Raw genomic sequence first — 13,519 nt, 5'->3', positions numbered from 1 at the left:
TTTTCTTTTATGATTCAGACAGAACATGTGATTTTAAAAAAACTTTCCAATTTGCTTCTATTATCTAAATTGCTTCATTCTCTTGGTATCCTAAGTTGAAAACCATATCTAGGTAGACTTAGTAACAGCAATGCATTACTGGGAGCAAGCTGCTGATTGGTGGCTGCACAAAAAACAAAATGTATGCTTACCTGATGAATGTATTTCTTTCCGGGCATAGAGAGTCCACAAAACATTTTAATTACTAGTGGGATATTCACTCCTGGCCAGCAGGAGGAGGCAAAGAGCACCCCAGTAGAGCTGTTAAGTATCACTTCCCTTACTCATAACCCCCAGTTATTTGGCTGAAGGGAAACGGAAAAAGAAGATAACACAAGGGTATAGAGGTGCTTGAGGACTATACAAAAAACTGCCGTCTTAAATAGAATAATGGCGGGTCGTGGACTCTCCATGCCCAGAAATAAATAAATTTATCAGGTAAGCATAAATTTAGTTTTCTTTCCTATGGCATGGAGAGTCCACAAAACATTCTAATTACTAGTGGGAACCAATACCCAAGCTAGAGGACACAGAATGAATAGGGAGGGAGAACAAGACAAGCGGACCTAATCTGAAAGCACCACCGCTTGAAGAACTTTTCTCCCAAAACTATGAGTGGAGGACCAAGTGGCCACCTTACAGATTTGCTCCACAGAAGCTTAATTTTTGAAAGCCCATGAAGAAGAAACAGCTCTAGTGAAATAGCCGTAATTCTCTCAGGAAGCTGTTGTCCAGCTGTCTCATAAGCTAAACTTATAAAACTTCTCAACCAGAGAGAAAGAGTGGTAGAAGTGGCCTTCAGACCCCTACGCTTACCAGAGAAATCAACTAACAGGGTAGGAGTCTGCCGAAAATCTTTAGTTTCTTGAAGATAAACTTTAACAGGCCCATCTATCAAAGTGTCAACCTACAATACGCCCGAATTCCGCGTCGTACATGGCGCGATGAGGATGCGCCTTACTTATCAAAGCTTTAAGATCGTAATAATTAGAATTTTATGACGTAACATACGATCCACCGTTCTCTATTCGACGCAGATCGATGCGAGTTGAAATCATGTGTAAATTGAGCGTAATCCTCTGCATTCGCTCTCCTATTCGAAACAATTTGAAGCTGTCCCGAAATTATCTAAAGTTCAACAATTACGTTCGCGTCTCATCCGACGCAGCGTACCTATTTCTCAATCCGCCACCTCTGAGCTTGCGGATGCTATAGAACTCAATCGGAATTAGAAATGATTTCTAATGAAAAACATTTATGTTCCTTTTATCATTTGTTATATATTTTCAGATAAATATCTATGTATAAAATATGTATAAATTATAAAATATGTATAAATATATCTATACGAAAAAATCATATACCTTAATTGTCTCTTCCAAAACTTGCAGCAATCAATATGTTGCTTCCACCTGCATTTTCAGCAGGTGAAATGGTCATTATAAAAGAGAGTGTCTAACAGCATAGAAAGTTTGATGTATGCAGTCATTACCAAGATGGAGATGATCAATCTATTTTGCATTGCTATACAACAAAGACGCAAAAGAAGGAGATTTTTGGAGTTAGTTCAGCGTTATGAACGACGCAGAAGGCCAAGGTTATTTTTACCTAGAATAGGGTTACATACCCTGAGTGACAGGGAAATTGTTCGGAGATTCAGTTTGAATAGAGGTTTAATTGAGAATCTGTATCTGGAGATCAAAGACTCCATTGAACCTATAACTTATAGGACAAAGGCAATCCCTGGAATGTTAAAACTGCTGGCTGTCCTCTATTTCCTCGCCACAGGATCATTTCAGGCTGTAACAAGTTTAGTTGTGGGGATGAGCCAGGCTTCTTTTTCAAGTCATCTAACTGTAGTATTAAAAGCCTTACACCAACGGATAGTGAATTATGTACATTTTCCGGAAACACCAGAGGATTGGCATCGTGTGAAGGTGCAGTTCTATGGGATTGCTGGGATGACAAACATTTTGGGTGCAATTCACTGTACCCATGTGTTAGTGCAGCCTCCAAAGTTAGGAGAATTGCCCTATTGTGACCGCAAGCGTAACCATTCTTTAAATATACAGGTCATCTCTGATGCCAAATTGAAGATTATGAGCATCCGGTCAGGATTCCCAGGTTCAACACATGATTCTTTCATCCTGAGAAATTTGCATGTTTATGACCTGTTTCAGAATCATCAAATGCCAGAGGGAATTCTCCTAGGTAAATATCTCTTACTAATTGTCATATATGGATATAAAAATATTATGTATTTCATATTGCTAAAATCAAATTATTTTTTGCACACAGGAGATTCAGGCTATTCATGTCTCCAATGGCTTTTCACTCCTGTGCTGAACCCCAGGACTCCTGCGCAAGTGCGCTACAATGAGGCTCATACATCTACAAGATGTGTTATAGAGCGCACATTTGGCGTTTTGAAAAGCAGGTTTCGTTGTTTAGACCTCTCTGGGGGAGTACTTCTATACAAACCAAAGAAAGTATCCCTGATATTTCTCATATGTTGCATGCTCCACAACCTAGCATTACGCATGCCAGATGCTGATATTTCTATGTTACAAGTAGAGTATGATGACAATGTGGCACCTTTAGAGCAAATTGATGCAAGTGGAGTACAAGCTCGATCTGATTACATCCATGCTCTATTTGAACAATGATTATGTAAATATATTGTACATATGTTCTTTTGTTTCATCATATCTTTATGTTTAAAATTATCCCAAAAGAGGCTATTTATGTTAGTTTAACTTAATTGTTAATATGTATTCAAATAAATGTTCTTCATTTCACACCTGACTCTTTTTTTAATGAAATATTTCTAATTAATACTCAATAGATTATAAGTGATAGACCATGTTATCATAGGGCGCTCAGAAAATGCTTAGATACAAGGTACATTAAACATCATCTTTCATGATTTATCGAGAAGGCAATTTTTATTATTAAATTATATTCTATTTTCCTCATCTTTGTATATAATTTTTGGAATCAGCATCAATGCAATACAGGTTTAACACATGATCTTGGGTGGTGTTCTTTAACCAATGGCAGATGTTTAGTCTCCCTGATTAGGTTGTAATAATAAAAATCAAAAATCCACCCAAATCAAATATATAAATTTGGTTTCTCTTATTATATGTATAGATACATTATTACATTTTTCCTTAAAACATTATCATGGAGATTGACCATTTTCCATTGGTTAAAGCATTGATTTTTTAACCTATTTATTTTTCATGGCACACTTTTTTCAATTAAAAAATACTGTGACACACCACCATTCAAAAATTGAAAAAAATCACACGTATCCTAATAGAGTATATATATATATATATATATATATATATATATATATATATATATATATATATATATATATATATATATATATATATATATATATATATATATATATTATATACATACACACATCACACTGTATGTATTGTGCTGTGATGCCATGCCTCCTACAAACTATACGTGACATATTGACATTCATTCTCAAACAATCATACTGAATGTCTGTGAGTGAATAGCAATATGTCATGGTTGTACATGATGCCTGTCACATACCTCCCAATATATCCAAATTTGAAAGAGGGACACCCCTGCACTGGGAGTAAAAAACAAGCAAAATTAAAGAAATATCTCACAATGTTGTCAGTCTGCCGTGGCACACCTGAGGATCTCTCATGGCACACAAATGTACCATGGCACACTGTTTGACAAACACTGTGTTAAAGCATCACACCCAAGCTTAGGTGTGCTAAGGATATTTTTGAATCTTAAGCCCGGGCTTCAAATTATATTATGTAGTGTAATATCAGTAATTATTATGCCCACTGAGTAACGGCACTTTAGTGCATATACATTATTTTTAATGAGTTGAAAACATATATATATTTCTATTTATCAATAACATTGGTTATTACCTGTTCATGAGCTTCCATACATTCATCTTTCATCAATATAGAACAAGTGAATGACAAAAATTCTACAATTAAAGTTGTTACTAGAAAAGTTAGAAATAACATTCTATTTCTTCTGTTAAGTGTGATCAGTCCACGGGTCATCATTACTTGTGGGATATTAACTGCTCCCCTACAGGAAGTGCAAGAGGATTCACCCAGCAGAGTTGCTATATAGCTCCTCCCCTCTACGTCACCTCCAGTCATTCTCTTGCACCCAACGACTAGATAGGATGTGTGAGAGGACTATGGTGATATATTTAGTTTTTATATCTTCAATCAAAAGTTTGTTATTTTATAATAGCACCGGAGTGTGTTATTCCTTCTCTGGTAGAATTTGAAGAAGAATCTACCTGAGTTTTTCTATGATTTTAGCCGGAGTAGTTAAGATCATATTGCTGTTTCTCGGCCATCTGAGGAGAGGTAAACTTCAGATCAGGGGACAGCAGGCAGATTAATCTGCAAAGAGGTATGTAGCAGTTTATTATTTTCTGACATGGAATTGATGAGAAAATCCTGCCATACCGTTATAATGTAAACTCAGCCTTGAATGCAGTAGATGTAGCTGATATCAGGCTGTCATGTATGTATATTTTACACTTCAGTTTTCTGGGAAATGGTACTTCTCTGGCTTTTAAACTGTATACATAGACTTAACCTATTTTGCAGGGACTTGCAATAGGTTTTAAATGACAATTAATTATTGAGGTAAAACGTTTTTTTGCTGGCATGTAAAAACGTTTTTTTCTCTGAGGTACTGGGTGAAAAAATGTTTTGGGCACTTTTTTTTTCCACTTGGCAATAGTTTTGATTTAAATTAGAGCAGTTCACTGATCCCTCTCACTGTTATGTGTGTGGGGGAGGGGCCATTTTGGTGCTTTCACTATGCATCAGAAAAACTCAGTCAGAGGTTCATTTTCTTCCTGCATGATCCGGTTCATCTCTACAGAGTTCAGGGATCTCAAGAGTCTTTTTTGAGGGAAGTAATCATTCACAGCAGAGCTGTGCTGATTGTATTGACTGTGATATAAAAAACATTTATTTGTGTATTTTTTTTCTGCTGCCTGGGTTAGTTATCATTTGCTGAGGGGAACAATCCTTTGCTAAAACTGTATATTCTGACAAAGATTGATGCTATAACTTAATTATTTTATCTGTTATAATATTTTCTGTGCTTCTTAAAGGCACAGTTCGTTTTCATATTATTTGTAAATTACTTTGAAAAGTATTTCCAAGTTGCTGTTTATTTGCTAGTGTGTTAAACATGTCTGATTCAGAGGAATATCTCTGTGCTATATGTGTTAATGCCAAAGTGGAGCCCAATAGAAATTTATGTACTAAATGTATTGATGCTACTTTAAAAAATAGTCAATCTGTACAAATTGAACATATTTCACCAAACAACGAGGGGAGAGTTATGCCGACTAACTCGCCTCACGTGTCAGTACCTGCATCTCCCGCTCAGGAGGTGCGTGATATTGTAGCGCCGAGTGCATCTGGGCGGCCATTACAAATCACATTACAAGATATGGCTACTGTTATGACTGAAGTTTTGGCTAAACTACCAGAACTAAGAGGTAAACGTGATCACTCTGGGATGAGAACAGAGTGCGCTGATAATGCAAGGGCCATGTCTGATACTGCGTCACAGTTTGCAGAACGTGAAGACGGAGAGCTTCATTCTGTGGGTGACGGTTCTGATCCAAATAAACTGGACTCAGACATTTCAAATTTTAAATTTAAGCTTGAGAACCTCCGTGTGTTACTAGGGGAGGTATTAGCGGCTCTGAATGATTGTAACACAGTTGCAATCCCAGAAAAAATGTGTAGGTTGGATAAATATTTTGCGGTACCGACGAGTACTGACGTTTTTCCTATACCTAAGAGACTTACTGACATTGTTACTAAGGAGTGGGATAGACCCGGTGTGCCTTTCTCACCCCCTCCTATATTCAGAAAAATGTTTCCAATAGACGCCGCCACACGGGACTTATGGCAAATGGTCCCTAAGGTGGAGGGAGCAGTTTCTACTTTAGCTAAGCGTACCACTATCCCAGTGGAGGATAGCTGTGCTTTTTCAGATCCAATGGATAAAAAATTAGAGGGTTACCTTAAGAAAATGTTTGTTCAACAAGGGTTTATATTGCAACCTCTTGCATGTATTGCGCCTGTCACGGCTGCAGCAGCATTTTGGTTTGAGTCTCTGGAAGAGACACTTCAATCATCCACACTAGATGACATCACACACAAACTTAAATTCCTTAAGTTAGCTAATTCATTTATTTCAGATGCCGTAGTACATTTAACTAAACTTGCGGCTAAAAATTCAGGATTCGCCATTCAGGCACGCAGAGCTCTGTGGCTAAAATCCTGGTCAGCTGATGTTACGTCTAAATCTAAATTGCTTAATATTCCTTTCAAAGGGCAGACCTTATTCGGGCCCGGCTTGAAAGAGATTATTGATGACATTACAGGAGGTAAAGGTCATGCCCTGCCTCAGGACAAGGCCAAAGCCAAGGCTAGACAGTCCAATTTTCGTTCCTTTCGTAATTTCAAAGCAGGAGCAGCATCAACTTCCTCTGCACCAAAACAGGAAGGAGCTGTTGCTCGCTACAGACAAGGCTGGAAACCTAACCAGTCCTGGAACAGGGGCAAACAGGCCAGAAAACCTGCTGCTGCCCCTAAGACAGCATGAATTGAGGGCCCCCGATCCGGGACCGGATCTAGTGGGGGGCAGACTTTCCCTCTTCGCCCAGGCTTGGGCAAGAGATGTTCAGGATCCCTGGGCGTTAGAGATCATATCTCAGGGATACCTTCTGGACTTCAAATCCTCTCCCCCAAGAGGGAGATTTCATCTGTCAAGGTTGTCAACAAACCTAACAAAGAAGCATAATTCGTTTAGCTTATGAGACTGCTGGACAGCAGCCTCCTGAAAGAATTACAGCTCATTCCACTAGAGCTGTGGCTTCCACTTGGGCCTTTAAGAATGAGGCCTCTGTTGAACAGATTTGCAAGGCTGCAACTTGGTCTTCGCTTCATACTTTTTCCAAATTTGACACTTTTGCTTCCTCAGAGGCTATTTTTGGGAGAAAGGTTATTCAGGCAGTGGTTCCTTCTGTATAAAGAGCCTGCCTATCCCTCCCGTCATCCGTGTACTTTTGCTTTGGTATTGGTATCCCACAAGTAATGATGACCCGTGGACTGATCACACTTAACAGAAGAAAACATAATTTATGCTTACCTGATAAATTCCTTTCTTCTGTAGTGTGATCAGTCCACGGCCCGCCCTGTTTTTTAAGGCAGGTAAATATTTTTTAAATTATACTCCAGTCACCACTACACCCTTGGCTTCTCCTTTCTCGTTGGTCCTTGGTCGAATGACTGGAGGTGACGTAGAGGGGAGGAGCTATATAGCAACTCTGCTGGGTGAATCCTCTTGCACTTCCTGTAGGGGAGCAGTTAATATCCCACAAGTAATGATGACCCGTGGACTGATCACACTACAGAAGAAAGGAATTTATCAGGTAAGCATAAATTATGTTTTTCTAGCATAAAAATTAATTATTATTGTATTTATGTCCATTTAATATAGTTGTGTTGGTTCTGCATAACCGGTCAATGTTTAATAATGTTATTTATTTTTCAAAATATAAAATACTTTGGTGTACATTGTACCTTTAATAACTTATTAGATATGACCAATGAATAGTAATTAAAAACAGCATTGTTTTCAAATAAAATACAATAAAGATAATCATCAAAATATTTTTTTTTATTAAATTATAACAAGCATTACTTCATGCATAATACAAACAAAATAAAATAAATCAAAAAACTAATCTTTAGACCGCTTAGAGGCAGTGGGAGATTGTGGAGGTGATCTTTCCCTTCTTGAAGAAAATAATTCTTGAAGGGTACCCTGCATCAACAGAAATAAATTTCGATTGAAATTTCGGTTCTCCTCATCTGCTCTCTCCCTTCGCACCAACTCCCTTTCCTCTATGGCTACCCTGCGTAGATCTATAGCTATTCTCTCCCTTTGCAATTCCATTTGCATCTCCACCTGACGCCCCTGTTGCTGAATATATACACCCAATGTCCTAATCAACTCCTGTTGATTGTCACTATACTGCCTCCCCAGATTGACCATATTATTTATTGCTCCATCATCATCATGGTCAGGGGCAGCAACAGGGGCGGCGGCAGGTGCTGCAGCAGGGGCAGCAGCAGGTGCGGCGGCAGGGGCGGCAGCAGGTGCGGCAGCAGGTGCTGCAGCAGGGGCAGCAGCAGCAGGGTCAGATCCTGGTGCAGCAGGTTCAGCATGGTCAGCGGCGGCAGCAGCTGAATCTTCAAGATACCTTTCTATCTGTGTATCGTCATTCAGTAGGCTACCAATCAGATCTTGTGATTCGTCATATAAACTCTCCTGTATCTGCCTAACCACAATTGTAAGCTCCTCCGACAGCTGATGACACCGTTCGGTACCTATTGTAAATATAAACTAATATTATAATCAAAATTAAAGTTGCATGAATGTGCAATGTATTCTCTTTTTAATACACATTTATAAACAATAATATTTTTAATATCGATTTGTTCTCTTGTAATCTCATTTCTTAGTAATGATAAATAAGCACATATTCAACACTTGGGTTAGATATATTATGGTTGTTGCCTGCACAGATTCATCTGTAAATTTCATTAATATAAGTCACAGCCATCTGCAAGGATTGCACTCCTTTTCCATTCAACTAATAATAATACATTGCAGTTGACATTTAACACACCAATCATAATATATTTGTGATTGTTTTTTCTTTTATTTAAAAATATTATTTTTTGAATTAAAAATTATTAAAAAGTTAAATTTTAAAAATAATATGCCTTGTGCAGCTAGATCACACATGTACATTATTATTTCATGCAAAATACATATGCCCTAAATAAAACAGTCATATAATGAACTTTTCATGGTTTTGTACATTTTAATATGCATTGCAAAAATGCTATAAAAATGTTTGTATTACATGCACCTTTAAAGGGACATCCAACAATGTTTTTTTTAAAAAAAAAAAAAATCTACATAATCCCTTTATTAAACATTCGGTTTTGCATAACCAACACAGTTCAAATGAATGTTTATCTTTTAAATAAGTACATCAAGAGAACAAAGCAGAATTGGTAATAAAATTAAAATGGAAATGTTTATAACATTACATGCTCTATTTTAATTATTTTAGCTTTCATAATTTACTGTCCCTTTAAAAGAATATTACATACAAAATAGGAAAGCATATGGATGTATTTTATGTAGTAATATAAACCCAAAATCTTTTATATACAACTATTAACAACTATGCTTTGAATCCAAAGTAAGGGATTTTAAATAAATTGTATTTAAAGGCACAGTCTAGTCTAAATTATGCTTTCATTATTCAGATTGGACTTACAATTAAATTTGAAATTTGATTAAAATTTCATCATAAAATTCAGGTGATCAGGGGACTGAAAGAAGGTTCCTAGATACAAGTTAATCCCAGAGGTAAAAAGAATATTCAAGGGACAGTCAACACCAGCATTTTTTGTTGTCTAAAAAGAGAGAAAATACCTTTATTATCCATTTCCCACTTTTACAAAAGCAGCACTGTTATATTAATACACTTTTTTCTTTTGTGACTAAATGGTATCGAAGCATCTTTTGAACTTCACTAATCACATGACTTTTATTTATTATCTATTAACTTGTATTTTAGCCAATTAGTGCAGTGTTTGGCACTAGCCACGAGCGTGATCACAATGCTATCTATATGGCCTACATGAGCTAGCTCTCCCCTGCTCTGAAAAGTAAATAAAATATAGACGGACTTGAAGGGCATAAAAATCATATGATCCTTCCTAGGTTTGCTTTCAAATAGAATACCAAGAGAACAAAGCAAATCTCTTGCTAAATGTTAATTGTAAAGTTGTTGAAAGGTTGTTTGGGACTTGACTGTCCCTTTAATATAACTTTGTTTGTTATGCAAAACTGGTGAATGGGTAATAAAGGGATTATCTATATTTTCAAACAATAACTATTGTTTTGTAGACTGTTCCTTTAAATAAGCACTTTTCATCAGCATTTTAAACAACATTCATTGCCTGAGCCTGAGGTGCTTCTACCATCTTGTTGTAATAGTTCACAGGATACAATCACCTCTTTTGCTCTGAAGAGATGCAGTGTTTAATATGCTGTGGAAATAATTTCTAGATATGCATCACATGCATGTAGCAATATAATGTTGAGCAATCAAAAATATAAATAAATTATTTGTGGGTAATACATAAATTTAGAATGATTTCACATATAAATGGTTGAACGCCCCTTTTATTTTCAACAGTTATATTTGACAAAATTTCAATGTGCCCTAATACTTATTAACCCTTTATATTACATGCAGCATCACAAGATAAAGTATTTTAATTTTGATATTGTTTACTCGTTTTATAAAACTCTGGAATGAAATCCAATATGCTATCTTACAATCTTTAAATAAAAAATAAAATAAAAAATATTTACTGTGATTTCATAGGGTCACACAAATTAATGATTATGGCATTCAGTGTCTGTTTAAGTTTTCACACTTACAACATTCAGGTGTTGCATTAATTGTATTACCTGAGGAGGAGGAGGAGGAGATGGAAGAGGTAGGAGCTGGCCCCATAGCCCTTCTGACTTCCACTACAATTATAAAAAATGGCATTATAAATTAAAATTGAATATTAACAATTACAGATTTACATTAAACAGTTAAAAATTACAGATTTACATTAAACAACAGTTAACATTAACTTACATACCTGTTGTTTGTCCAACACCTGGGTCAGGGGTGCGGCACATTATGTCTGGCAGTGTTGTAGCTGAAGAAAAACTGTGGCTGGAGTCCGTATCAATCAGCCCAGTATCAACCACAGGTAACGGCTGTGTAGCAACAGTAGAAGCTCTACTAGTAGATGCTGTAATAGACTAAGGTTTAAAATCAATATTAAGTATTAATATAATTGAAATCCAATATTAAACATTTATACCATTAACATTTTTTAAATTTCGACGTCAGAAATGACGCCGTTAAAATATTTAAATGTACCTTGTGCGGCTAAGGCGTCAGTGTCGTGGTCAAAATCTTCTAGACCCTGAAGCATATTTTCTCCCAACCTCTCCATTAACAAAGTTTCATATGTTGAGAGTTCTGCAACATATGGCTTCCCACCACCTGTCTGACGTGCTGTCTTTTTTTCTCTGGCCATCTTTGCCTTCAAAATTCTCTTAATATCCGAGAATCTTTTTTGCAATTATCTACAGTTTTAACATTGTTCCCCTCAGCAGATACATTTTCTGATATTGAGCGCCATATTTCGTTTTTCCTGGAGGTAGTAGTTTTTTGTGCTTTAGCACCAAATAAAAAATCGTAATTTTGCAGCACCATAGTAACAAGAATCTGGTTCTGCTGGAAATTGAATTGGATATTGCGTCCTGATTTTGTTTTTCCAGACCCTGCAGATGCCATTGTCTATGCCAAATTCAAAGGTAATGGTTAACAGACAATTCTATCTCCTGAACCATACACATTCAATTGACTTTTCTCTTGATATTTATTCGGAAATCGATGAACCAGGTGATCATTTAAATCAGCCAATCAGTATGCTATTGCAAGCAATGTAATCAATCAACAATCATCCAAAAGTTTATATAAATCCATATACTTTGTGCGCCATTCGTGACTCCATTTTTATGTCGAATAAATTGGAGGATCTCTGATTTCAACACCCCATAGGTATGTATTTTTTTATATTTTTTATTTTGTTCAATATTAATAACATTAATCATATAATTTACAAGATATGTTTTTTTTAATCAACAGGCCTATGGGGCCATAAGGTTTTTCATGCGCTATTTCTGTTTTTGTTTGTGACGCAGATAATATAATTTTCTATTGGTTATAAAAAACGTACATTGGTGACGCATTTAGAATTAATATTTAGATGACGCTCATCATGTTTAGTGATTCGCTGTTGCATACAATATTATTCAGATGTCCCTCCAATCAATAAGCGAAACTAAAATTGATATTTTCAATAACCAATGAGACAGCTGTATACCTATTATATTTATTGTCGCCTTAAAAAAAAAAGTTATTTTTGTTTCCGTGAGTTTACAAGTATGTCGAGAACACCAATTTTCACAGATGGGGAGCTTATTATACTTGTTTACGGAATGAACAGGTATTTCCCGAGGAGAATCGGTGGTGTGCGCGGTATTAGGCACGAGAGACGGGATGAAATAATATATGAGATGATGCGCAGGATGAGACGCGTTTCAGGGATACATAGGAGGCGACGACAGTGTCTGAGACGATTCAGTGACCTGAGATGCAGAGAGCTGGAACGCTATACGGCCATGAGGTCGCTCATTCGGAGATGTAAGATTTTATTTTTATTTTCAGTTTTCGGTTTAATCTCTGTCGACACATATGACGCACCAAAATATAACATGTAAAATGTTGACTGTTAAAGGGATAGTCTACATCAGAATTATTATTGTTTTAAAAGATTTAGAGAATACCTTTATTAGCCATTCCCCAGTTTTGCATAACCAACACAGTTACTATAATATACTTTTAACCTCTGTCATTATCTTGTATCTAGGCCTCTGCAAAATGCCCCTTTATTTTATTTCTTTTGACAGACTTAGTTTAGCCAATCAGTGCCTGCTACCAGATAACTTTATCTCCACAAGCACAGTGTTATCTATATGAAATACATTTAAACTAAGAATACCAATAGAAAAAAAAAAATAGTAATTTGTACAATTGTTTAAAAAAAGATGCTCTATCTGAATCATGAATTTATTTTTATGTATAGACTGTACCATTAAATAGTTGAAAGCATAAATGGTAAACAATCATTTATTTATGATAAAAATTCAGAAAATATAGTATAATATATAGATATATGATATATGATATATGTGTTGTTATTATTAATATAATCTGGAGTGTACAATGTCCAATTTTGGAAGCTGCATGAGCATTAGACATAGTAGTATAAAGTGAATAGTTGTAATGTGGACATGAATACTTTATAATTGCAGACCTATCAAGGCCATGGGAGAGGATACCTAGGTATCTGCTGCCGGTATCCCACAGCAGCCCAGTGAGCAACAGGTCATCACCACCACTGCCACTGACTTTGCTCCAACCTCAGGGGGATGAGGACTTCCGGACATCCTCAGCTATGAGTGAAAATGAAGGTAATGTTACAAGATCTCATTATTTACATTAAAATGAGATATCAAAATGTTTTAATTTTCGTAATGCTGATTCATCAGGGATGTATTATGGCCTAGGCACACATGTTATTTTCATAGGTAATCAAAATTTGGATGTGCATCACATCTGTACTGTCCTCTATCTAAAATCAAGCATATAGTACAGTGACTGATAATGTGAATGATTTTGTAGAGAAGA

At 36.2% G+C, this 13,519-nt stretch overlaps 1 protein-coding gene across 1 annotated transcript; it reads left to right on the top strand.

The window, feature by feature from the left end:
* The first annotated feature begins 1,535 nt into the window (after positions 1-1,535).
* On the top strand, positions 1,536-2,705 carry LOC128652511 (putative nuclease HARBI1). The gene is made up of 2 exons (XM_053705447.1): positions 1,536-2,163; positions 2,338-2,705. The coding sequence occupies exons 1-2, from the start codon at positions 1,536-1,538 to the stop codon at positions 2,703-2,705; spliced, it is 996 nt and encodes a 331-aa protein (XP_053561422.1).
* Positions 2,706-13,519: the final 10,814 nt, after the last annotated feature.

This window comes from Bombina bombina, chromosome 3 (assembly GCF_027579735.1).
Source record: "Bombina bombina isolate aBomBom1 chromosome 3, aBomBom1.pri, whole genome shotgun sequence".
Lineage (NCBI taxonomy): Eukaryota > Metazoa > Chordata > Amphibia > Anura > Bombinatoridae > Bombina > Bombina bombina.
This window is presented reverse-complemented; position numbering and strand designations above follow the sequence as displayed.

Coding starts and splice junctions, on each gene's coding strand:
- LOC128652511 (XM_053705447.1), top strand. CDS start 1,536: ATGGAGATGATCAATCTATTTTGCATTGCTATACAACAAAGACGCAAA. Junction 2,164..2,337: donor CATCCGGTCAGGATTCCCAG/GTTCAACACATG, acceptor TTTTGCACACAG/GAGATTCAGGCTATTCATGT.